General features: G+C 38.8%; 2 protein-coding genes across 2 annotated transcripts; one reads left to right on the forward strand and one right to left on the reverse strand.

Moving 5' to 3' along the window:
* Positions 1–863: 863 nt before the first annotated feature.
* On the reverse strand, positions 864–11,737 carry msantd4 (Myb/SANT-like DNA-binding domain containing 4 with coiled-coils). Its single transcript, XM_088078316.1, has 6 exons — positions 11,719–11,737; positions 9,642–9,720; positions 8,967–9,159; positions 7,473–7,568; positions 7,079–7,378; positions 864–5,219 (listed from the first exon to the last, which is right to left on the reverse strand). Exons 1-6 carry the CDS (start codon positions 11,735–11,737, stop codon positions 4,470–4,472), a joined length of 1,437 nt encoding a protein of 478 aa, XP_087934442.1. The 3' UTR covers positions 864–4,469.
* aasdhppt (aminoadipate-semialdehyde dehydrogenase-phosphopantetheinyl transferase) lies at positions 11,713–26,049 on the forward strand. Its single transcript, XM_042487224.2, has 7 exons — positions 11,713–12,124; positions 12,744–12,851; positions 14,341–14,470; positions 15,168–15,289; positions 16,037–16,198; positions 20,535–20,603; positions 21,694–26,049. Exons 1-7 carry the CDS (start codon positions 11,981–11,983, stop codon positions 21,859–21,861), a joined length of 903 nt encoding a protein of 300 aa, XP_042343158.2. The 5' UTR covers positions 11,713–11,980; the 3' UTR covers positions 21,862–26,049.
* The last annotated feature ends 975 nt before the right edge of the window (positions 26,050–27,024 follow it).

A 27,024-nucleotide genomic window follows, 5' to 3' on the forward strand; every position in this document is an offset into this window, starting at 1 on the left:
AATCTCAGTCTTTCCCTCTCGCAGCTCTTTATTATCCCCCTTCCTGTTCTGCCCCTCCTCATTTCTCCTCAGTTCCCACTCTGTATTCCTCTGCTTGTTCTCTTTAGCCCCCCTCCTCCTGTCATACTTCATTTCTCCATTTTTTTGCATCCCTCTCTCGGGGGAATCCATCTCAAAGCCTGATCTCTCATCCACAGCTCCTCTCCCCACCATGACCACCTTGCATGCCCTTACTTTTTCTTTGAGGCGTCTCTCATGATCGGATAGGAAATTGAATTCCACCAACATTCTCAGCACATGCAAACAGCTCATCCTCATGCTATTTTGTTGCTGTTGTGGGTGGAAGCCTGAAATGTGTTTACATACAATGCACACTTACCACTTACTCACCTATATGCAGACTTGTAGTCATACAGGCAAAACAGAAGTTGACAACAAATGAACACACAAAACTGTAATTCTACATGCTTGGATTAATACAAATTTCATTTTCTGACTGAATGAAAAATAAATCAGACTTGCATTCATTTAATGCCATCTGAAAAGTGTGACTAAAGTATTTTCCATTTGGATTAAAGAGTGAATGAAATGGAACTGATTGCAAGTTGATTAAAAACAATTTGTTTCAGGATGATTATCGCAGCTCTTTTCACTCATAGTGAAAACTAAATATCCGCTGCTTTGCCATCAAGTATATCTGTGTCTATATAGACACAGTATATGTAAACTAAACTAGGAATCAGAATGCAAGTCACTTTCGCTTCATCTACAAATGTCAAAAGAAATTGTAGAAAAGATTATAGGGAAAGAAAGACATCAGTAAATGATAACCTTCGTGCTTTATTGCATTAGTATTTATTATATTACATTAGTTTTAGCTAAAAAAAGAAAATGACAACTGTGTATTTTCGGTGCTATGCAGATGATACACAGCTATTTTTAAGTGCCGCCTACTATTATTGGCACGATTTGTATCGATACCCTCACTATGAAACAAGATTTCTACTGCTGTACATCTAAACAAACAAAACATCATGCTTTTCGACCTGATCACAAGCAATGAAGTCAGCATTGTCAAATGCAGAGCTTTTTAACTTTGAAAACAATTTGCCAAAGTAACACAGAAAACACAGGATTGTATTATTTCTGTCTTGTCTACACTGCTAAAGAAAACCCATGGTGAAATGAACATTGTTAAAAATTCACCAGCAAATCTGCCCACAGAGACCTAAGTTCATCTCAATGGTCAGTGTACTGTTTTTCAAATCTTAAAACACCTGGGTATAATGAATGTCAGACATACTTTGTGAGGTATTGGATCCTTAGATTCACAGGCAGAGACCTTTCAGCTGTACCAAGAGTGAGATCTGTGCGCTATGTGGAGGCTACTTTTATTGCCACCTGTAGAACAGTTTGCCAGTGAACCTAATGGCATCGGCCTAAGGACTGTGTTTCGGTATAGTTTATTCTTTAAAGCTTTTTCTCCAATGACACAGTAAAGCTCTGAACTGTAATATCCCAGCCTGATTTGATTTTTCCAGTTTGACTGCATTATTGTAGTACCTAAAGTAGGCCATGACAAATTTTGGATTCAAAATATTAATTGATACTGGCAAAGGAACCGTTGGAAAATATTGTAGTTTTTTATTCTCCACCGCATGCCTTAGCTGCCATGTCTCAGATACTCCACATAGCAGTCGTTTCAGTCACTGCATGCCTTCATTGCTGAGGGACCTTTTTTCATAACAATATGATGGATTTTCACACCACTTCTAAATCCAGACAGAGCTAAAGAGGGGCCTTTTATATATAGCTTTCATCTCAGAGACAGACAACAAAATATCTTTTGGACGGAAAAAGAAACTAGTCTTTGTGATTCGATCTGCTCGCTTTGAGTCCCAGCCTCTGTGTGTGTGTGTGTGTGTGTGTGTGTGTGTGTGTGTGTGTGTGTGTGTGTGTGTGTAAGAATCTGTAGGGGCACAGGTGATGTTATAGTTTAAAAGAAGCCTCACTAATGGAATAAGACGTTTCACTGTCATCTCAAATTTTCCAGCTTTAATGTATCTGTTTAGTTTGAGACTCCAGTTTGCTCACACTTTCATGCCACCATGACACAGAAACACAATTAAAATATGAAATGCAAAAAGAAAAAAAGGCAAGAATGTCACAGGGTTACATCAGTTTTACTGAAATCCTCAAAAGTTTCAAGATGCAGGGTTTGTGTTGCACATCAGTGTTATGCTCTTAAAGTGATATTTAACGCTTGTCTCTTCTTATTATCCTGCATTGATCCAGGGAACCCCCGATGGGCTTCCTGAGAAGCATCGATACTGGCGAGACAAATGTTTTTTTTTTCCTAATCAACTTATTCTCTTTTAAAAATTATTCTTCAAAGGCAATACAGAGAACATAAAGACACGAGAGAGAAAGGCTGGTTATCAAAAGCAGTACTTTGTAACCCAGATTCTGTTCAGCTCTGATCAAAGTTTGTCTGGAGGTCACATTTCTTCTCCTCAATAAACTTTATTTAAACACTTAATAACACAGGAAGGCATGGACTACGTAAGACATGATAAAAAATATAGAAATACATACAGTATAATAATATCAGGGGTAGTATTATAATAAAAGAATAGAATAGTGTTGCTAGGCCAGTCATGTAGCCCAATTTTAAGTTGTTTAAAAGACAAACTAGTGTTAACTCGTGACATATTGTGTGTGATGTGTTAAATGACATAACCTTCAGCATACAGTGGACAAATACATATTATTTTGTAAAATTTCACAGTATATTTATAGCACAACAGAACTTAAAGTATAAACTGAAGAAAACCATTAAAGGAATACTTTTGTTTCACTTTTTCATTCTAGCATGCACACCCAAAACTTCCAGCAGCTGCTCATCACAGATGTTCAGGCTCTTTTCCCAAGTTCACAAATCTTAATGGCAAGAACATCACATTTTAACAGGCCTTATTTCACAGAAGGCATTTGACATGTCACAGTAGGAGGAGCACAGGTGTGAATAATCAAATTAATGACCAAATTCCATTTAGCTTCTCCAGTTTCACGGTCCTGATATTGTGCATGCTGACTCCCTGTCACACTGTCATGCCTTACTGGGACATGTAAATAGACCGGCGCCATCGTTAATGTTATTAGTAACACCTGTGCTTTTCATATTATGACAAGCAAAGGTGAAATATCAGTTTAAAATTAGTGGATGAATGTTCAAAATCACAAGCATTACCATGTAAACGGTATTTTGACACAAGCACTTGACCGTAAAACATACACGGCATAAAAATCTCTCTGTACAAGTAACAATTTTTTATTTTTTTTTTGAGCACTTAATTATACAGAAGCATGCAGTAGATAAATTGGAACTGGTTTGGAGCATAAATTTAAAGTAAGACATCATGTTTCCATTCTTTTATATGTACCATCATAAAAACATTTCTACACTTGAAGAGGTGAGACCAAATCAGTGTTTTGAAAATTACAAGAGTCAAGTCCTATACTTTGAGTTTAGAGTCAAAATGCACACTTCAATAAAAATAATACTAATATTACATTTTCAAAAACTGTTAATGCTTTAAAAAAATGTATGTATTTGTTAAAACAAGTCATCGAGATACTAGGCTAATGATAGCTAAGTATTAGCTCGCAAACCATGTTAATATTAGCCTTGACTTACTGGTCTTTGTGCAACTTCAACTGTCAAAAAATGTTAGAAGTTGTATATCGTCGTGTGTATTTTTCAACCCACACATATTATATAATGCAATTTGGTTTTTGACCACAATTTTCTGTAGTCTATGTGAACAAAATCTTACGGCTTGAGGAAAAATATCAAGTATTTTAAAATCAAAAGGCTCATTCTAAGAGAAGTAACTGGTGTTAAAGTCAAAGTTGAGTTGCAAGTCTGTTTGAGTTTCTCAAGTTGATCAAAGTCATCAAATTTGTGACTTGAGACTGACTTGAGTCCAAGTCATGTGACTGGAGTCTAAATTTCTTGCATTGATATCACAGCTTTTAATGTTTTATACCACCCATTTTATGCATTTCTGTATTTGGATGAGGTGCTGAACATGTAAATCAAGCATGTTGAAGGCTATCCAGCTGCATGTGCCAAACAAATCCCACATTTTATCATCATGGCATCTTTTCTATCCTGTCACCCATTTTATGAAGACATCGTAAGGCACTGCTTTATTGTGGTGGTCATAAATATGCCAGCCCTTCATCTCTGTCTTCTCCTTGGCGAAATTCCAGTCAGGAATGATCATTTTAATGGCCTCACATCCTCCTTAAGGATATGTGTGTGGGAAGCTTGATAAGGGAGCAGCTGCTGATGCAAATCTTCACATTCTGGGTTGTTTTCAATATTAAAAGCACCCCTGAAGCTGGTGGAAATCTAATGCATTCATCTCTTTTTCTCTCTCTTTTATCAGTCTTTCTCAGCAGCCCTAATGATCTTTGTGCAGCTGCATTCTCTCTTTCTCCACATGAAGGCGTTCTCTCTCAATCTGCAGTCTGCTGGCCTCAAATTTAAAGAACTGCAGCCTCTCTTTCTCCAGCTGCAGTCTCTCTTTCTCTAGTTTTAGCCTTTCTGTCTCCAGATTCACCACTGGCATCCAACCCCGGCTCTCTTTTTCTCTCTCCCTCTGCCCATCCTGTGTGGAGGATAAAGAAGACGTGGAGGACGAGGGCGGGCCTTGTTGCGGTGGCTGGTTAAAGGAGGAGTCAACGTGCTCTGACTGGCTGAGGAGCAGAAGCCTCAGCCGCTCTCTCTCCACCTGTAACCTCTCTCTCTCCAGCTGCAGTCGCTCCCTCTCTACCTCCATCTGACGAAGTCGTTCCTTCTCCACCACCAGACGCTCTTTCTCCACCGCCAGACGTTCAGTTTCCACAGCCAGGCGCTGTTTTTCCAGCTCCAATCGCTGCCTCTCAACAGCAACCAGAAACCCTGTGCCCACGTTTTCATGATTGGTCAGACCCCCCAGAGCGTGGGCAGGCATTCCCATGGGGCCACTGGCAAGGGGCAGGTCTCTGTTGGTGGTGGAGGTCGGGGCCTTGGAGGAGTTGAGCATGTCCAAGTCATTGTGGGAGTAAACATCACCAACATGCCCCTCACCACGTGACTCAATGTCGCTGAGGAGGGAGGGAATATCATCTTCATCTAGTTCTCCCTCTCCAATATCACCATCACCATCCAGCTAGAGGGAGAGTGTGAGAACATTAAAGGAGCACTCCACCACTTTTACACATGGCGTTCAATATACTCGCCATGAGAGGTGTAACTACTCAGTCAGTGAACAGCTGTATAATCCAGCTTTTGCTTTTAAAAGTTTAAGAAAATATGAAATGATGAAAGATGGTGAAAGGTGCACTCAAGTTGCATTATGGGAAATGCGGGATCCAGCATTCTGGGGGCATGACCCATAGCCTACTAAAGACAAAAAAGTGGGATATCTATGCCTCTGCAGCTTGGATTTTCTTAATCTATATAGATAATGTTGCACAGTTTTTAAGCTAATGTAAAGTATTACATTTCAATCGTCACTTACAACCCACTAGAAGTGTGTGGCAGTGTATTTGTCTGCAGATATTCTGCCCTCTGCCCTCTTTTATGGGTATGTATCTGCATGGCCTTATAAAAAGTTAGCGACAAGGTGCCAGATCATAAGATGCAGGCGTCCAAGAGAGACAGCGCCAAAAAAATGCAAATATATCAAAATGCCAAAAGAGAGTGATTCTGAAGTTGTCTTTTAGTTTCACTTTTACTAGCAAACATGTTTACCTAGTATACCTTTAAGGGAGTATTTTGTATCTCAGGTTGGCTCTTATAAAGCTTTGTTTCCTATTTTTTTACACCCCAAAACAATCCAACTCAACACCATTACCTCTAATATTATTGCAGACTATCTGGCTGACATTATAAAGAATTTTGATGGACTGGATACAGGTTAATAACACTGTTAAGAAACAGGGTGGAAGATTTTATGATGAGGATATTATCTGAGAACAGATCTTAATGCAATCACAAAAAGTACCATTAAAAGTAGCATTTAAATGTCAATCTTAATTTAAATCCTTATTTATTAAGATGTCTTTTAATTTGATTTGATCTCTACCTTGTGAACCTATCAGCCTATCAGAAAGCCAGATTTACAAGGGCCACTTGTACGATGTTACATGCTGTCTTAATCACTGTGATATGTAAAACATAACCACCTCTGCTGATGAGGATATTAATAAAGCTTATTAACACATTAGATAATACTTGCAAGTCAATATAGATAATTTATATTTACATGATTAGTGTTAATGTGAGCTCTGCATCAAAAAACACGAAAGTGTTTGAGGAAATAATTTTGTCCTCATTTACATGCAATGTCTTTAATAGATTCCGAGGCTTAATCAGGATGTCTAATCTATAGTGATTGTTTGCACACACACAGGCACTAATGTGGCATCATGATGTAGATTACTGATTCCCAACCTGGGGGTCCCAACCCCCACTAGGGGTCACCAAAGCTTGACATGTGGTCATGAGGCCTTGATAAAAACACAAAAACAACTTTGTGTCATATTTGCTGGAATTGTTACTATATCCTTACAATAGTACATGGCACAGATGATATGAGAAAAAATCATGTTCCTCTGGCTCCTCCCAGTGTTCCTTGTGGCATTTGCATGAATCCACCGTGCTGGAAATAAAATAACCAATCAGACGATGTTGCTTTTCTTCTGTGAAAGTGAAAGTTAAGTAAAGCTTGTTTGTTTTCAGGCTGTTGTCTGTTTATTTGTCTTTGGTACACTGTTGTTCACAGCACAGCTTGTCCACAATCGGTGATATACATGCGTCAGAGACTCCTCCTGGCTCCTGGCAGTCGAATCTTGTGAATGCCATTAGGAGCATAAGACAGAGCCAGAGGAACATGATTTTTCACAGATTATCTGTCTCATGTACTATTGTTGGGATTTTGACAGTTTCAGCAAATATGCGGCAAAAATTACTTTCATAAAAGTTACCTACTGTAGCTTTAAGGATAATTTTTTTTTTTTGTCTTACTCTGTATTCACTGACATCGTCTTCCATCTTCACACCCAGTGGAGCCATCATGGCCTGCCCACTCGGCTCACCCAGAGTCGCCAGCTCCGGCCAGTCGCAGTGGCAATCCTTCGAGAGGCCAGAGAGGTCAAGTAGCTGGTCACATCCGGATCCCAGAGAAGCTTCATCATGCTCCGGGGAGGACTGATCATACTCCGTCTTCATGGGTACAGTTGAGGATGAGGAGGCGGACGGAGAGAGCTCAGCCCGAAGCTGTTTTCTCTTTATCAGTGCACGCCAGTCCAGGTAACGACGCTTCACCTGCACACGAAATAACCAAGGGCACAACTAGTGTTTAAGATGTAATGGATATAAAATACATAGACGTATGATCTGAACATATAGGTAAACACACCTCAGCAGCCGTGCGTAGCTCTCCCTCGCCCAGTGCATTAACACCTCGTGCCACTTCTTCCCATGCCTGTCTCTTCAGCTCATTAATGGCTGTGTTCTATTCACACAGAAGAGAAAAGAGCATTTAGACAGTTTTATTCTAACTATGCTAACATCACTTTGTAAAGACGGTGTTGTGGTACGTGACAGAGTTCTCTGTAGGAAAGTGTGAGCAATGCACAACAAAAATGCCCATAATTTCTTCAAACATAACACAGCTGCCCCCACATCCGATGCCAGATCCCATACTTTGGTTTTACTTTTGTTTAAAAGAACTGGGACCAAGATGTGCACTGAGCTGTTTATCTTTCAGTTCAAAATTAATCTGTCAGTGCTCTCTCGTGGACAAAGGACATAATGGAGATTCTGCTTCTAAATAGTTTTAAACAGATTTTGGCATCTCCGCATGGCACTTTCGTTCAGCCGGCCTATGTGTGACCCTAATCATTGACTGGTCAAGGCTTACTCTTTCTGACTCATACTATGTATATCTTTTTTGTGGTTTCCTTTTTGGATGAACATGTTAGTTAAATGTCATCAAAGCCCCCAAAGTCAAATCTGTGATATACTGAACTGCACTGATAATCAACTTGTTTTGTCTAGGGGCCACTTTTGAAAAATGACAGGAGGCCAGGGGCCAGTCACAGCAGCCCACAAAGGTCAGGTGTATGAAGGGATGCACAGAGGATTTGAGGACACTCAGGGCTATCAGGGGCTGAGAGATCCTTCTGTGACACTTTTTTTTTTGATAAACAAGCTCTATTTTATCCTTTTTTAATGCACACTGCCACCTTATTTATATTCAGCATACAGGAAAAAAAAAATTGAATCAGAAAATGGTCAAGGGGCAACCCCACCTAGCCATCAGACTAGTTGAGTATCACTGCGGTACTGCATATACCAGTGATACACAACTTATGGCCTGCGGGTCAAATCTGGACCCCAATAGAATAGATCTAGAAATGTCCTAAAATCCTAAAATTGACTAATATCCTAGAAATGTTTTAAAATCATGGGAGCATCCAAAAATCCTAGAAATGTTTTAAAATCCTAGGAACATCCAAAATCCTCGAAATGTCCTAAAATCCTAGAAACATGTATTGGGCTGCTGTGACTGGCCCTTGGCTTCTCTGTCATTTAGCAAAAGTGGAAAGCAAAGCAAGCTGAGTATACCTGGCATATACTATCAATAGAAAAAAATTACTATGAGCAAAGATGTTTTTGCCAGTAATGAGTGAGAACACTCACTTAATTTTACATCAAACAACTGCTTTGAAAACTGATTTCACACATTGAACAAAAGGTTACAAAAGACTTGGAAGTAGTTGCTCATTGGAAAGGACAGAACAGTTAGCTAATTGACTTGTGCTGCTGATCTGAAAGAGAAGAGAAGAGAAGAGAAGAGAAGAGAAGAGAAGAGAAGAGAAGAGAAGAGAAGAGAAGGGGAAATCTCCACCTGCTGTCTGGAGAACAACACGTCCGTTCTCTTGTGGATCTCCTTGATGAGAGTCTGTGTTTCTCTCACGCTATAGTTGCTCTTCCTCTTCCTCTTCAGCTGCTTTACTTGCAGGAAATCCAGCTTGACAGCAAAAAGGGGGGACAGAAACCCCAGAGACACACAGAGAGAAACAGAGACAAAGAGAAACAACCTGGGGGAGACAAGGGAGGTGTCGGTATGGAGGGAGCAAAGGAAAAAAAGAAGATATGACAGGAGGGAGGGACAATGGAAACAGGGGTACAAAGAGAGATAGATCAAGGGTCAAAGGGGGGACTCGGTCCTCAGATGGTGAGCAGTGTGGATGTGTCTTGTAAAGGTTAGTCCATTTCTAGCGGTGTAGCTTTCCTTAAAAAGCACAGTGCTTTTCATCAGGGAGAAATCTCTCAGTGGCTCCAGAAGTCCCTGTGAAGTTTTCCACCTGGGAGACTGATCACAGCTGTAGATGCTGACTCTGTGTAATGGCATGTGAGACTTGAAGTGGTGGAAAGAAGTGTGTAAAGCTGCAGAAATCACACCTTTTTGACTGGAGGATTAAATCATCAAAAGTCTTCTTTTTTCCCCCTTTGGAGTGTTTACATTTGCCCTGAAGAGGCCTGGATTTGATGTCGATAACCACAGAATATTTAGACTTACAGGGTATTCCACCTTTGTTCCTGGGCCTGCACTGCTGCCAGGTGAGCATGCACAGATAGAGAAACGCTTTGCAGTCCACCTGTATGTAAGACACAGTAGTCAATGTTGCTGAAATATATGGAGTGTATCAAGGTATAGGTCAATCAGTCATATAAAGGAAAATCCCAAATTGTCTCAAGTGGCTTTACAGTGTATACAATGCTGGCCACCCTCTACCCTTAGACCCTCAATTTAAAAAAGGAAAAACTCAACAATATTATAACAACAATATTAAGTAAATAAGATTCGTAGTATAACATCACATTAAGTGCAATAACATAAGTGTCTCACTTTTTGAGTCCGCACATTTCTTTTGTAATTTGTTGAAGTGGAAATGCCATAATTGTGGGGTACTTTTAATGGATCTTTTAGGGGAATGCTCATGAGAAATATTTTATCATGTTACATTTTGAGTAAGGGATTTTACATGAACTAAAATACCAGCCAATATGAAGAAATGTAAATAGTTTTTGAGGTGACTATATGAGTTGTAACCAATGAAATACTGCTGGTGTTTCAATTTACCATGCAGCACGTTAACACACGTTGCTATTATTTTTTCTTCAATTTGGCCTCTATAAGCATACAATATCATCAATATCAAATAATTGCTATGTAGTAAGATATTCATAATGTACATAGGCAGCTTTAATTTATATTTGGGTGTGTTCTGTAACCCTACACGTAGACAAAATATCTATTCTCAGTCTGTGCTTTTAGATTAGCCAAACCATCCTGCATGAAAAGTATTTCTTGTTATAAATTACGTTTTTTCCGCTGTTTTTCCCCCGAGGAATAGTCCGCTATGATACAGTATTTTTCTTACCAGACGAGCGCACCACAATTTCCTCATCACAATCCAATATGTAACGTAGTCTTGCATGCTGTCTTTTTTTTTTTTTTTACCAGCATTTCCAATAAAACATTATATTTCATTTAATATATCATTATAAAGACAACTCACCTTACGCTTACAGATGTACCGCAATCAAAACAACATCGTAGAGGTACAATTTTTATGCTGCTTTCAAATGCGGCTCGGAAATTAAATTATCGGACTTTCAAGTTGTAGTACTAGCCATGTGCTAGTCTTATTAAATCATTTGTAGCGCTAAAAGAAAATTAGACTCTGCAGTTAAATGATTTTATTGTCTTTTGACGCAGAACAGCGCTACGATTGCAATTCTGATGCAAAAGAAAGACATTTATTTAATTTCTAAGATCGGATGAGGCTTTCCTAAAGATGTTTCTTAAGTAGGAAGCTTGACCATTTTTACATGCATCCAGCTTCAGTTAATTCTTAGTTTCTAGATAAAGGTATTATTACTGCACTCGTAGTTTCACTCTTAGCCTATATCAGAAGAAGAATATTAATCATGTTACTAGGGGTCCACAAGAGCAGATTGAACTATCCTGTTGCGAATAAGTGCTTTTAGTCAGTCAGCCTGGTCCATCAGAGGCTGAAGAGGGGGGTGTAATTCCAGTTCACATCAGAGAACCGAACAGGTATAGATCTTTCACTATCCAATTTAAACAATGGATGATTAACGCTTACTACACCCCCTTTTGATGCTGTTATTTGTATGTCCTGCTTGCCACTACCACTTCTGGTACTTTTAAAAATTGTATATTCTTTTGCAGTATTTAAATCACATGTCTACTATTTTTTTTAGTTTTGTTTTCTCGTTCTTTTCCTTTGATGATACGTTTAAAGAAGTATTTTGTACTGTATGCCCTGGTTCTTTGTTATTTTGCTTTGTTGTATTTATGGAGCCTTCTGTAACACCTTGGCCAAGGAACTACAGATGAAAAATAGCCTCCTGGCAAATTCTGTAATTTTTATACATTGTGTATTTATTAATTTGAAATCCCTTCTTAGATAAACTAAACCTAAACATTTATTGCAACCACAACACGGTTTAATCGTTTTAACAATATTCCTTAGTGCACGTGAAGGTAACGTGTGTTGCGCACCGTTTCGAGCGCTCCTATTGGTCAGTCCTCCACCGCGCCCACTTATGACGATATTGAATCTTACCGGGCTCTTCCGGGCCCATGTACTGGGCATGTTCGGCGTTTTCAAATCCTAAAACTGTCGACAAAAACTTGCAGTTTTGTTATCAGCACATCGTTTATACGCTGCTGTGGTGCACCGCCGTAAAAGCCCTTAATCCAAAAAACATGACATTAACGAAGTTTTGTCGTCAGTTTCATGCTAAAGCGCGAATGCTAGCGTTAGCCTGTTAACAATTTGTGAGCAAAGTTGCAGAAAAGTCCTCAGATGTGCAGGCGAAGAGGACATGGGCTCTGTCCGGTGGGCTTTTCGCTGCGGGTCGTGGACACCGAGCAGGTCTGACTGGCTGTTTGCTGCTCGCTGCATTCAGCGCGAGGAGAAAGACAGAATCGGACAGTTTGTGTTTGCTAAGGATGCTAAGTCAGCCATGGTGAGTCTGACTACAGACTTTTTGTGTCTTGTTCATCGGTGATCCCCTGTATGTGGACTGACTAATCTTAAACTGTAACGATTATTTTTTGCTTATCGATTAATCCGCCCATTATTTTACAGCATTTCCAAATTTCCATGACAAATACTTGCATCCATATTGCAGCGTTTATACAGTAGGCTTACTGTGCAAAAGTCCTCGGCCACCTTAAACTTTGTTATTATAGCAAGGTGCTAATAATCATACATATTTATTTGTCAGTAGTCTCTTACTAAAAGTCAACCAGAACATACAGGAAATGCGTATACAGTATTAAAAACGCAAACAATTATAACAAACAACAATAAAACAACTTCGACAGCCCAAAGTTGCACGTATTTGTAGTGTGACCTCCCTTTCCATTTAGCATGTCTTGAAGTCTCTTGGGCAGACAGTATGAGATTTACAGTACTCCTCTCAGAGATAACCAATCTATAACAATTTTTTTAACCAAGTAATGGTTTTAGTCATTTTTCAATCATGACGATTCGCTTTTTCAAGCAAGTCACATCAAGTTATCCATGTGTAGTACACTAACTGTGTCTCTTTCTCTTTCTTTCTCTCTTTCTTTCTGCATCAGGCTGGCAGATTGTTGCTGAGGAGGTTTGTGTGTGAGAAGATGGGGATCCCCTGGTCAGAGATCAGACTGGAGCGATCTCCTAGAGGGAAACCTTACCTGGCAGCACCAGTACGTACCATAAAATTTTTAATCAAAACTGTTTCCATAAAGATGGAAAAAAAAAAAGTTATGTTGGCTTTAACAAAGTTTGGATGCCCAACTTGAGTTTGGACTGACTTGCCAGTGGTCGTTGTGAAAAGACAGCAATAAGGGACTGTTTGTTATTTATGGGGGGGTATGAGTTGGTATAAAATGGGGGAAGCACTTCAGATGATTTAATAAGCACTGGGGAGGGAGTTAAGTTTTTTTTTAAATTTTGGGTCTGAGGAGGCACATCTTACTTTAAATGGTCATATGTTGTATATATCTTTTAAGCACCCCCAGAAACCCCAAACTCGCAAGTGAAAGGCATATTTTCTTTTAAAATCTTCAAAATCACACCATTTACCATAGCCAGAAATGTAAAAATATGGTTATTTATGGGGGAGAGTGGGTAAAACATTTCCCCCAGTCAATCAGGGTCTTTTAATTCACTTACTGATAGACCCTAAACTAAAAATTATTTAAGTTGGGGGTGTCACTAGATCAGCACTCTGCACAGGTGGGGTTATTTACATTATGACATGTTGTACAGAATAAACAGAAAACTTCAGTTTAAACTTTGGCACTGTTAATTGATGAGCTCAAGAAATATCTAATAGTGCTGAAGTTAAACTGGACTTTGTCTCTGGCTTTTTTTGTTGTTGTCATTATTATTTGACTGTATTTTAGATCACACCTTCCCCCACATGTTTCATAGTTTTAAGAAGATGTTAAAGAGGGTTCCTATGATCATGACACTCATGATCAAAACTTCTGAAATTAGAGAAACCATTTTCTGTATTTCTGTATTGATATGGTTTGTTAAAAATGGTGGTCCCAAAACTGGTCTAACATTACACAAAATATGTTCCTTATTCGGGGCCTGGCATTTTCTTTTTGATATTGGCATTTTATTTTATTAAAAAGTGCTAAAAAGAAAGTGTCAGCGTGAGAGGAACCTTTACTTTGTAAATCCTCAAGAAGCTAATTTTATTTATTCATTTTGTACAGAAATTTTCTCTTGACTTTATGAAAAAGTGGCTGGGAACTTAAGTCTCAGTTTTGATTAAACATTTGCCAAAGGCTTTTAAACTAGTTTTGTGTTGCTTGTTATATTCCAAATTCTAAATATTGACAGAAATATTTTCATTTTTATGGTAAATGCATATTGGTTCCAAGTATCGGTTATTGGTCTCATTAACTACTAATAATCAGTACTGGTGTCAGCCCTGAAAAACCAAAATCAGAGGAACAAGGACGTAAAGTTAGCAAGTGCTAGCATTTCTCTTATCTGCAAATGCACGACTGTATCGCCATGTAGCCCATTTTAAGCTACTTAGATAAAATCAATGAAATGTGATAAAAAATGGGATAGTTATGAAAGTTGAGAGGTAACATGTGTGGGAACTCTTGTTAAATTAAAGTATATGATAGAGAATGTCACCTTTTTGATTACTGTCCTGCATTTTGCATCCAGGTCAGTCCAGATTCAGGCCCTGAACCCCCATCCTGGACCTTCAATCTGTCCCACCAGGGGGACTACGCTGTGTTGGCTGCAGAGCAGGGTGCACAGGTGGGAGTGGATATCATGAAGACCACCATGCCAGGTAAATGCTGAGGGTATCAGGGTAGGCATCATTAACAATATCAACCAAGATGGGTGCATACTTTTAGATGTGCAATGTTTCACTGGCACACAGATAAGAACAATGGAGAAAGAAGGATTTTCACAAAAATCTGTCGTAATTGACTTTCTCTGTTCTTCAGGCAATTTTGTTGTTGTCTCCTGTAATGTGAAACTTTCCAGTAGTCAAGCATGCTTGAAATGCAGTTACAATGTTAAAGATTTTCATTTTAATAATTGTCTGGTCAGTCATTATCTATTGCCAAATAAGGTAACATTAAAATCAGTCCTAAGCATAAGGCAGAAATGATATTGCTTATGTATTCTCCAACTCAACCACAAGAGGCCACTGTTGTGTTGTGTATGTAAACGGTGCAAGTGTAGGCTGCTTGTGTGTGCAGATGTTACTGTGTGTGTGTCACTGTTGCATTCAAATCTATGGTGTTGTGAGATACACACAAATTTCTAAAACACAGCATGTTTGGATCATCTTGGGAGTGCTTTTTTCTATCTGTTGTGCATCTGAATCCTTCCTCCATCTTTCTCTCTCCTCATTTTGCATTCCCATTCATCCCCCTCCTTCCCTTTTCTTATGTCTCTGTCTCCATCCATCTTCCTCTCTCCTCTTTCCTTCGGCTGGCCCTCACACCTCTCCTCCCTCCCTCCATCCCTTCCTTCAGGTAGCAGCTCTGTGCCGGAGTTTTTCCGCATCATGACTCGTCAGTTTACAGAGTACGAGTGGAGCGTCATCCAATCAGCTGGTTCGGAGCAACAGCAGCTTGCCACGTTCTACCGCCACTGGGTAACCATGGCAACCATACTACCTTCACTCACATTGCATTGCTGCTGAGCATTTAGTCTGCGTACGTGCGTGCGTGTGTTCGGCGTCTCAGAGAGAGAGAGAGAGAGAGAGAGAGAGAGAGAGAGAGAGAGAGATGCAAAGTGAAGGAAACATAGGGAGAAAACAACATCGTCAATGTCCTTCTCTATCTGCATGTCATCTTCGGATACACAATAGTACTTTTTGTCCCTCCCCTCTCATTCCCCTCTTGTGTATTTTCTTTCTTGCAGACACACACACAGATGGACAGTGACAGATATGGTGGTGTTAAGTAAAGATGTTGTGAGATTGAGAGGGTGGCACAAGAGACGTCAAGCTCTGATATCATCACCACTCTGTTGACTAATGGCAGAGTTCGACCGTTGCCATAGCGATTAGCCCTGTAATACTGTTATTGTGGCTCATTGGCTGCTGAGCAGGGTTGGCTTTGGCTGAACACGCACAAAACGTTGCTCTTTTGTACACACTGTTATACATGTGTGCATAGATTCCCATCTGTTGTGGTTTTAAGTTATTGTGCTGCTGAGCCAAAATACACCACACACACACACACACACACACACACACACACACACACACAAATACAAAAAAGCACACAGACTGTTATCAGCTTTGTCAGGCATAAAAATATCCTTTATTTTCCTTACGTGCTGCTTGGTTATTACTTTCTTTTAGTAACTAATCGATTTTCCTGTCTTGTCCACTAAGGCCTTGAAGGAGAGCTTCATCAAAGCTATCGGCACCGGTCTGGGCTTCAACCTGCAGAGGGTGGAGTTTCACCTGTCCTCTGAACCGCTCACACAGAATTCTGTGCTGCACCAGACCAAGATGCATCTCGATGAGGAAGAAGAAAAGGACTGGATATTTGAAGTGAGTCTATTTGAGAGAGACAGATGTGAAAACTAAGAAGAACACAAAAAACCCTATCTACTGAGATTTCTAAAAAGCTAGACTTTGTCTTTATTGTGGGTCCGTGTATCATCCGTTCACAAAGACGTTTGTTTCCTCGTGATCTGCTTGAAAGTAAAAAATTCAAATAAACAAGGAAACAAAAACTAACGTCAAATTTACTTTGCTAGTTATTTTTATTTATTTATTTATTTTCTTAATTCTGATTGTGTCATTCTGCTGGGGCTCCGTGCTTAGCGCATGTGCCATCAGAAGCATGGCGTTCAGAATAAAGGTCATGATGATGTAGAAGATTTAAAAAATATTTAGGCTGCGTATTACCAGAGCCAAGGTCACCAACTTTGCGGACGTCTGGGTGTAACTTTTCCGCACAGTTTGGTGCAGCCAGAAGCTAGAAAGGGAAACAAGTATCCATGGTAACGAAAGCAGCACACAACCAAAAAAGTGAAGAGGATAGCAGCGCGTCTTGTGTATCTCATTAAATGGATTGTTGTGGATTTTTGAAGTGGGGCTGTATGAGATACTTATGTACAGTCAGTGTGTTACATTGGCTACAGTAGCTGGTGGTTGGCCTGCTCCCGGTTTGCAGAAACAGAGGTTACCCCACAGGGGTTATTTTAAAATGTGTTTTAGCCACGTTATTGATTTTTTAGGTAGGCCTTTTTAAGAGTTTTCAATTAGAGTGCTTTCACCACTTAACCCCACCGTCACACAGTCTTTTCCTTTGGCACTCCATTTCTCATCTGCTGCCGGTCACCTGTTCGGGTCAGACAGTGCTGTTAGCGGCTGTTACATGATCTGAAAGGAAACTTCACGTTGAAAACACTCAAATACAGCATTGTCTTAGACTGATATTGTATCTTTTAGCTAGGATTTTTTAAAGTAACTAAAACACATTTTGATATCAACCCCTGCATGGTAATGTTGAGCTGTGGGGTGCACACCAACCACCAGCTATACTGCCTGTAACACATAGTCTGACACTATATAAGTACAAATCCACTTCCACAATCCACAACTATCCATTTACTAGGTTATATACAAGACCCGCTGCTCACCTCTTTTCACTTTTTTTGCTTTGTGCTGCTTTGTTACCATGGATACTTGTTTCACTTTCCGCTCCATACAGTGCGTATAAGTTTTTACTGGTGCACCAGTCAAAACTTTCAGTTGGTTGTAACTTTTAGCTCTAGTCGGACTTTACAGCCAGGTGTACGTCCAGTTTGTTCACTCTGCTCTGATGACTGCATGACCTGAAATATTTCTGAAATCTTCTCCATCATCATGTCCTTAACTCTGAGCGTCACTTGTCTGATGGTGCATGCGTGAAGCACAGAGCTGCAGCAGAATGACACCATCAGAAATAAGAAAGTAAAAAAATAAAAATAAAGAACAATGTAAAATTGACTCATTTGTTTTTGTTTTCTTGTTTATTTCATTTTGACTTTTAAGCAGATAACAAGAAACTAAATGCATTTTTTCAATATTTGGGTTATACAGAAAAACAAATAGACTAAATTCTCGGTCCTTTTTTAGCTTTCGAGATTTAACTGAGTAATAAATGAACGGATGATACATAGACCATTGTGCCTGTCAAATGACAAGTTGAATAAAAAATACTGTTTTAAAAGTATTGTTTTTGCATTCGGAAAAACCCAAACTATACCCAACCCTACCCGCACATGACCAGAAGTTGTTGGTTTTACAACTAAAGTAGCATATTTTACAGATCGTAAAGAAAAAGCCTTTTTACCTTTGTGAAGAAGCAGTTTTTTTTAACTAAAGTGTGTTTTTGAGGACTTTTAAGAGCACTTGTTTCAGGCCAAATGTGAGGATATATTGCCAGGTTAAATACTGGCATCTGCAGAAAGCACCTGCAGAGTGAATCACACATGGTTTTGCAGAAAAATACACACAAGATTGTGACAGGGGGGCTCTAAAGTAGCCCTCCAGACTTCCTTACACCATGACAAGAGCTCTCTGTCGGAAACAAAAAATCACCTGTTACCATCTTATTCCCATTTACCACCTCTTTTCTGCTCCTCTACACCTCTTCTCTCCTCACCTTTGTTCCCTGTCCTCTATAATCCTCCCTTTGCCGTTTTCCCCTTCACCACCTTTTATCTTTATTGTAGTTTTCCTCTCTAACCTTCACTCCCTCCACCACCACCCCTCTCTCGCCCTGCCCTTTTCTCCATGTCCAGTGGAAGTGGGATTAACAAGTGACTGCTAAAAGGTTACCATTGGTCTCCTCTCCTCTTTTCATCCCTCTTGGGTTCATGGGTGCTTAATACTGTTTTACTGCCCATGTTTTCACACTGCGGAATAAAAGCTCACTTACATTGATCACAGGTAGATGCTAATGCACACGTGCTAATGCGCTTGTCCTCTTTTTAGCTAGAGATTGAAGGACAGAGTGAAGCATCAGCAACATACAGGATGTAGAATTTGTTCATTGCAAAGACAAATGGAGAGAAAAGTGGACGTTATGAAAAATTCTGGGTTCTGTCATTTACCCATTGTTTATTGCATATTTATTTATTTATGACTTGCAGGTTAAATAACCTTTATCAGGTATATAAACAAGTGTTATAACAGTTCCATGTTAATATATATAAAAAATACGGGCAAATTGACAGAGCTGAAACAGTCGAATGAATTAGCTGTCAACAGAATATTAATCTGCAACTATTTTCATAATCAAATAATTGTCACACTACAGCCCCTTTGTGAACCTGAACAGGATAAGCAGTTAAAGATATTGGATTTATGGAAATTGGGAAGAAAAAAAATAAAAATGGGTATCATATTTCAGATATTTTATTCTGATTGAAAAATTATTTTAAAAAATGACAACAGAATGCCTCAACTGGTGTTGTTAAAAAAGATTAGTAATGACAAATACACCTAGTCCTTCGATTTGTCCTCAACTCAACAACAATAATCTCATACATTAGATGCTTAAAGTTTAATTACACAAAGAAGTGACTTGTGGTGCACAGGTGTTTCAGACAGCACCAACACACCTCAAGAACACCAACACACATCGTTATTTGTGATCAGTGCCTGATTGCAGTAACCTCAAGAGGTCAAAGAACTCAAACTGAATCGATTTTGGTGGATTTGTCTCATATACAAATAGACACACCCAGAGCTCTAAGTGTTAACAGGGAGATGAGAGAAACAGCAGTGCTTTTTGTCTCTTGTCCTCTGGCTCGCCGTATTGATTTGCTAGATGAGAGTGCAGCCATGAGACTTATTACTTCCTGTTGACCTCTGGTGATGTCACCCCTGCAGCCTCTTGATAGCAACTGAGAATGCAGAAACACACACTGACAAAAGACTGTAACAAAGCTAGCAAATGGCAAAATGACAAAATATTGACATTTTAAACACAGTTTTTGGCGAAAATTCTTTCCCTCTATTTTTTCCTTTTTTATTTGAGCTTCTTTCCATGCTTTACTCTACCATTTTGTAACAAACCCTCAAATAAACACACATACACACCACCACCTGTTACTCCCACCTACGCACACTCAGCTTTTGGCCTTTAATGTCCAAGCGTATTTATCCAGCTACAAAGGCAAAGATTACATTTAGGGCTACAGAGTAGACAAAATTCCAAATCCGAAAAAACGTATGTCTTTAGGACCATTAAGCTCAGCATGATGGATATATACTACAAAAAAATGTGTGTTCATTTGAAATGTAAAATGGTATGCAAACAACATCAGTAGCATACTTAATGTTTAAGTAATGCAGCCAACTGTAAGAAAAAGATCTGCACAAATTCACATAAGCAAAGATAGAAAACTGAATACTAATCTGATTTTGCTGCACATATCTATCATACAGGCTGCAGAAAGGATTTATGTCTTCAATCTAGTCATTTGCATTTTTCATGTATGCTGGATGTTTCCTGACATAACAGGCACTGTTACTGCCTGGGAAGCAACGTGCGATTTGTAAACTCAGCAGTTATCTTGCTGAACCTTCGCTTGCTAACCCTAGAAATAATGCAAACAGATGCTAGATATTTACATGATTATATTCAATGGAAATGGATGCATCCAGCGTGAATGTGAACGCCTGATAAGGATGCACATAGACATTATTTGTATTCTAGTATTTATTTGCTCTGAATTTGAATGAGTGTAAAGGTGTTTTTTATGACATGCAGGCTATAATCGTGTGTGTGTGTGTGTGTGTGTGTGTGTGTGTGTGTGTGTGTGTGTGTGTGTGTGTGTGTGTGTGTGTGTGTGTGTGTGTGTGTGTGTGTGTTTTTCTGTTTCTGCAGGAGAGCTTGCTGGATGCTGACCATCATGTTGCCGTGGCACTCGGTCCATCAGACAAAGCAGGCTCTGTAGTAAGGACACAGCATTTACTACTGCTCTCTTTTGAGAATGTCTCTTCAATCACACATTCTGTGGAAAATCATTGTAAAACTTATTGAAATATTTAATTAGCAGCCATAACAGTGAACAATTTTTAGTGTGTGTCTCTAAGACCCTGGAGAGAATGTGCTAAAAAAGTTACATAACACAAGGTTGCTTTCCCTGCTTTCTTACTGCGGTAAAGAGTTTCAAGTCTGTTACACCTGTAACCATACCTGACAGTGATATCATGATATCCTGACACATTCTGCAGAACACCTGTACATCACTGCAGAAATACAAACCATGGAGGCAATGATGTTTGCTGGATATGTGTCCTATGTGCCTGACTCATTCAAATCTACAAAAACACAGTAAAGTCACTGTAGAAGCATCAGTGGAATGCACAGTAGTATTTTCCTTAATACTGCCACATTTTAAACAACAATCCATTTTGAGATAATAGAAACAGTGGTGTTGTGTGATATTTTTTATTTTGAAAGTATTTTTTGTTATTTAGACATAAAACCTAGGTCTCTAGGAGCATGACGTGGGAGTATTTTCATTGATTAATCCAGTGAAACCTGAGTAAATTGGCTTAATTTCAAGTCAAAAACATGTAAGGCATTGAACACCTGAAAATAAGCATATAACCCCCACCCCCCCCTAAAAAAATACAAAAAACAAAGATATGTCTTAAAAAAGGGCTAAACATGTAAATGTAATTAACTTAAAGTATATGATAATAATTAGCTAATTATTTCATAATATTTATTTTCAAATATTTTCCTCATTCTCAGGTGTTGTTTTTTTTATTGAACGAACTTTCATTTCATTGTTATATATTATCATATTATCAGCTTTTTCTAATTTCTTGCATTTTTCGGGACATCTCTTGTCAAATTGCGTGTTGCCTTTTTAGCCGTGGGTTTCAAAGACAAACAAAATTTGGTTAGATTTCAAAGGTTTAAATAATAACTTGATAAATAAATATTCACTTCAATAACGTATAAATGAAATTAATCTGTAGCTGCAGCACTAACAGACACTATTAGAGATTTTCTTCTTGTCTCTTCCTCTCAGCCTCTTCGTCCATCTCTTCCTTGTCCCACCTCATTTACACTGCTGTCGTTCAGCGATCTCATCGCCTCGGCCTCACCTCTGTCAGAGGAAGACCCCGCCTACTGGGACAGCTTCAAGATGAAGGCTGTAGCTCCGCAGAGACAAAGAGAAACACACACATCCAAATAACCACCCGTCTCACACTGACACTCACCTACCACACACATACACACACACACACTTCATAAGTGCCAAAGAAGAAACACACATTGACACTGAAGCTGCTTTCTCATTCAACACAAGTCCAGTTTATAGAAGCACAGATCATGTTTGTCTCAGAGGACTTCAAAATTCATACAGCTTCTGACACCTTTGGTAGAACTCCACAAAAACACACAAAAATCACCTTTATGTGTCAGATAAACACACACACAAAAGTGCTGTGCATTACATCCTTTTTTACATACATCTTGTTGATCAGTAGATTGATATCCTGTTAATTTTACTGGCTTTTGTGTAATTTCGGGATACCAAAGTTCCGGATTTTGCACTGAGCTCCTCATTATTGATCATTGTAGGACCAACAGCCCTCAAACAACACATTTGTTTGGCAGAAATCTGTAATTCAGTGTGCATAATGTATGATATGGAAGATCAGTAGTGTATAAGTCACAGACAGATGATAAATGGACCATGTTTATTTTAGTCAAAATAATCCCTATGTAAGTCAGTCAAAAAGAGTTACAATTAACGACAGTGTCTGTGCAGGATTTTGCTGAAAGAAAAACGTTTCACAAAGCATCCGATCAATACTGTGCATTATGCTTTTTATTTTTTCAGTCCTGCTTTCACTCTCTTCTGTGGGTCCTATTTTCCTTCCAGTCTCATGTCATATACATGATCACAGAGCTGGGTAAGAATTAGGGCTCAAACCCTGAAAAAAGAAAGAAAAACTTTATGCAGTTTTTTAAGGATTATTTATTGTCTTCTTCTGCGACTCAAATTACCCCGAGCTGATATGAGCTAGAAACATGAAACCTGGCCCAAAAAGGGGATGTGCAAGTGCTTCTGAAGAAATATGACTCAAATCAGCCATGTATTGGGGCTGTAATTAAAACCCTAAAATGCAAGTCTGATAAGGCCACGTCCCTCACACCGTAATTCAAGTTGAATTGAAATTTGCTGCACATGCAATTAAATGTGCTCTTGAAAAACCCTCTTGGCCCATAAAAGTCCACCATAATGGACACTTTGCAAATTGGCATTATATGTGAAATATGGATACATTTAAATGATTTTGATAACATTAAAACCAAATTTGCAACATGCCATTTTGAACTGCCATGACCTCACAGGAACAGCCTTGACACTTGACTTCATCTGGGCTGTGTGGGATAGGTATAAGATGTTGAACTGTGACTTCTTCCACCTTTTTTTAAAGGGTTAGGACTAACCCTTTAACCCTTTCTTGTTATTATGATCTCCACTTCTGTTGTGCTTTTGGAATGTTGGCCTACTGGGAGTATTACAGGTGAATTATAGGAGATGGTTATATGGTTACCTGTTGTTTTTCTTCATGGCGCTCTTTTGTGTTTGTATACGAGACAAACATAGTAGTGTAGTGTAACACATGTAGTTGAACATGTGCATGCACATGTGTATGCTGCGAGTGAGAGAAATAGAGCTTGAAAATACACACATGCAGTCATTGCCTCCAGCTGGAGTGAATTAATTTGCCCTTTTACCATCTTAAATCTTGTGTACTCTGCAGCAGTGAAGGAAGAGAGAGGAGGCAGCGGGGTCAGACTGAAGTCACACAGACTTTCCTCTGAGAGAGGCCATTTTTAGCTGCCTCAGGTTTACTAGTGTGAATTTTTTTTTTTTTTTTTTTCCTTTTTAAATGCGGTTTGGAGACAAGAGTGCTTTGGGCACCAGACTGAGAATTTATCCTGGGGAAAGAAAAGAGACCTGGCTCAGCCTGCTATTGAGGATAAGAGCAAATTTTCTCCTTCTGGAGGAGAAGGAGGGCATCTTGTGCCATTTTTGGACTTTTATGAGTGCTCTCTTAAAATTAGATTCATACATGTTTTTTAAGCCCCCGCTTGAAAACTACATTTCAAAGAGAGATACCATTTTTGTACTGTGACTACTATATTACACTGTTTGAATTAATCACTTTATTTATTTTACATAATGTTTATTTAAAAAAAAAATTAAACTATGTAAGAAGAAGTAGCAATGTGTTGATTAGTTGAGCAGGTACATATAACATTTTATTCTTGATATAGCCATGGCTTTAGGAATGTCTTTCCAGCAGACTAATGAGACAATCCATACGAGAAAATTCAAATGACTCTGCAGTAGTCTCTGGTATTTATCGCCTCCGGCTCCAAACAGCTTTGGTAGAAACACAACCCTCGAGTGAATGCGCTAATACCAGCTCTGTAACCACCTCTCCTATGCAAAGGTTGGAAATCAAATATAATACCCCTTTCCCACCAAACTGAGCATGTAGACCTGTTTTTTTTCCAAAAATGGTTAAACTTGCTGAAAACGGGCTATAGAATGCTTTCCCATTACCAACAGAGCAGAGCTTGTACACAACTCTGCAGGAGATGAACATGCCGTTTGTGTCTGTGGGGGGTTGTGGGGCTTTTATGTGTCCTTGCAGCGTCTCAAACAGAGTAGAGGTAAACAGTAGAAAGCAGTATGGATAGAGGTCTGTGAAAGCTTTACCGTGGTTAGTTCTCTCTCACATAGCTTTTATTTATTCAGATGCTCCTTCAAACTCGTAGTAGACTAATTTGGGTCAATGTTTAAGTGCTGCTTATGGGGAGATGGAAGGTAATTAGTGGCAGTGCGTCAGTGCATCTCACCGGTTAGATATGCCAGGTTGTCAGGTTGATAAAACTAGGATATTTACTCCTAGACCACTTGAGTTGAAGAACATGTTTTAAGATTAAGTTTAAAGTAATTTACTGTGGCAGCAGAGATCATACTTTGTTATGTCTGTCTAGCTGTCTGGCTTTTCTTTTTCTTCTTCTTTCTCCTTCTTCTCGTGGATACTTTATTCTTTGAGTGTGGGCTGCTGCATTGATGCAGCTGGCAGCTGAGAGTCAGCAAAGAGAACACTGATGTTGCTCTAAGTGGAGCTTTTGGTTTTCTTTCAAGGTGTTGAGATGTATCTTTCCTTAGATATAAAACAGTGTCACTGTGACTGAGGAAAAAGACTGTATTCCGCGTGTCACGAGAATTAGTATAATTCTCACTTTGGCTGTTTACACTCAAATCTTGACTTTGCGTTTATATCTTTTATCTTTTGTCGAGGGAACCAGTGCGATGCTTACTTTCTGGTTGGCCTTCAAAAATACATCATCCCTTCACCACTCTATACCCCCCATTTTCTGTCTTTTTCAGATAATTTTATAATTCCGATATTTTCTAACTGTGAAAGTGACTTGAAGATTATAATGGGTTTTTTTGTGTATGTCTTTAATCAATAATGATTTTTGCTATTTATTTCCCCCCGTATTTAAAACATAGTCTGTGCAGCTCAACGTGTAATTGGAAAGCCAAGCCGCATAATCAAAATACACACTCTCACAAGTTCCCACACAACCCAACCACATACCTGAGCACTTGTTTATACTTGTTGGATGTTCTGATTAAAGGCACATCCATTGTATCTGTCCGCTGAATGCTAAAATAATTTGCTTTTAAGCTCTTATGTGGAGTGTTGTGCGTATATGCGTGTTTTAAAGGGGGGCTGGTGTTTACATTCATTCATCCTTTACATTCTTATCTTCTTGAGGTAATTATATGGTATTTCACTTTGTTGATAAATCTGTTTGACATGCAGACAAGAATTTGTTCATAAAGACATGCTTGTGTGGTTGACAGTGATGATGCAAGGTAATATGTTATTTGAAATTTAAGGGCTTTAGAAGTACCCTTATCACTTGTAATGTAATATAATGTCTGTGCTTATCAGCAGTTAAAATGTGTTGTTGTTTGGCAAATCTATAGATTTTAATTTTGTGTCACCTTTGTTGTCATCTGATGTTTTGAGGGCAGGCTCTGTTGTCCTGGGAATGCATGTAATGTCCAAAGACTTATCCACTGTTTGTTTGAGGTGTCATAGGAGGGTGTCACAGAAAATACCATAGTGAAGTACACAGATAAAAAGTGGTTGTAGTGTAGTATGACATTAAATAATAATGTCTTATGTACGGAAACCCTGAGGCATGTGAGATTCTTTTTCGTTAATTATCTCAAGATTTTTAAAAATTATTTCTCTCCTGTGTTTTTGACTTCAAACATCGAAACATTATTATAAATGATCCTAAAATAAAAAGATGATAAATGATCCCAACAGGACTTTTTTGTTTTCTGCCATTTTTTTCAACATGCTATATATTATGATGTATCTCTAAAAGCTATGATTCGTCTTTTTTTTTTTTCGACATGTTTATTTTTCAACATGGTGAGTGGTGAGAGTGATGACGTGACGGACGTCCAGATAAATAGAAACAGCAGATCACTGTGTGGCCACTGTTGACCACGAGTGAATATAACTCACAAAAAAAGAAAAAAGGGGAGGGTAGTACCAGAGTTAAGCGGAAGCGATTATTTCGATTAGTTAGGGTGCCTGAGTAAGGGGGGCACAGACTCTTAAAGAGGAGAGCTGCGGCTGCTTGACACTATATTATGACATTTTGGCCCTCTTTTCGACATTTAATTCCTTGTTTATAATATAGCATGTTGAAAATATGACAGAAAAAGTTATAGTATAGCATGTTGGAAAATGTCAAATTTTGACATGTCAAAAAAAATGGCTGAAAACGTCTCATAATAGCTATTAGAGTCAAGTCATAGTATACCATGTTGAAAAGAAAGCCAAAAATATCATAATATAACATGTTGGAATAATGGCAGAATATGAAAGAAGAAGAATGTCAAATTTTGACATCTTGAAAAAATTGCTGAAGACATTTTATGACTTGTAGAGACACGTCATAACATATGTCAAAATGTCAAAATATGTCTCGAAAACAGCTGGAAAGTGCATGACATAGTTTTCCGAGACACGCCATAGCATAGAATGTTTCAAAGAAGGCCAAAAACACCATAATATAGCATGTCGGATAAATGACCCAAAACAATTTTCAGCAGTTTTCAGCTATTTTTGGGACAGGTCATATTTTTTATATTTATGCGATGGTCTGCAATGTTTTATTTGCTGGTTTTTAGCAGGTCATATTTGTTATTTATGGTCTTTTACATGTATTTTTTGTTTTTTCATTGTTTCAACATTTTAGTTTTTTGCTTTTTGCACATATGTGCATTTTATGT

The sequence above is a fragment of the Plectropomus leopardus genome, chromosome 6 (assembly GCF_026936395.1).
Source record: "Plectropomus leopardus strain MGB_pleo_1.0 chromosome 6, ASM2693639v1, whole genome shotgun sequence".
NCBI classification, from domain to species: domain Eukaryota; kingdom Metazoa; phylum Chordata; class Actinopteri; order Perciformes; family Serranidae; genus Plectropomus; species Plectropomus leopardus.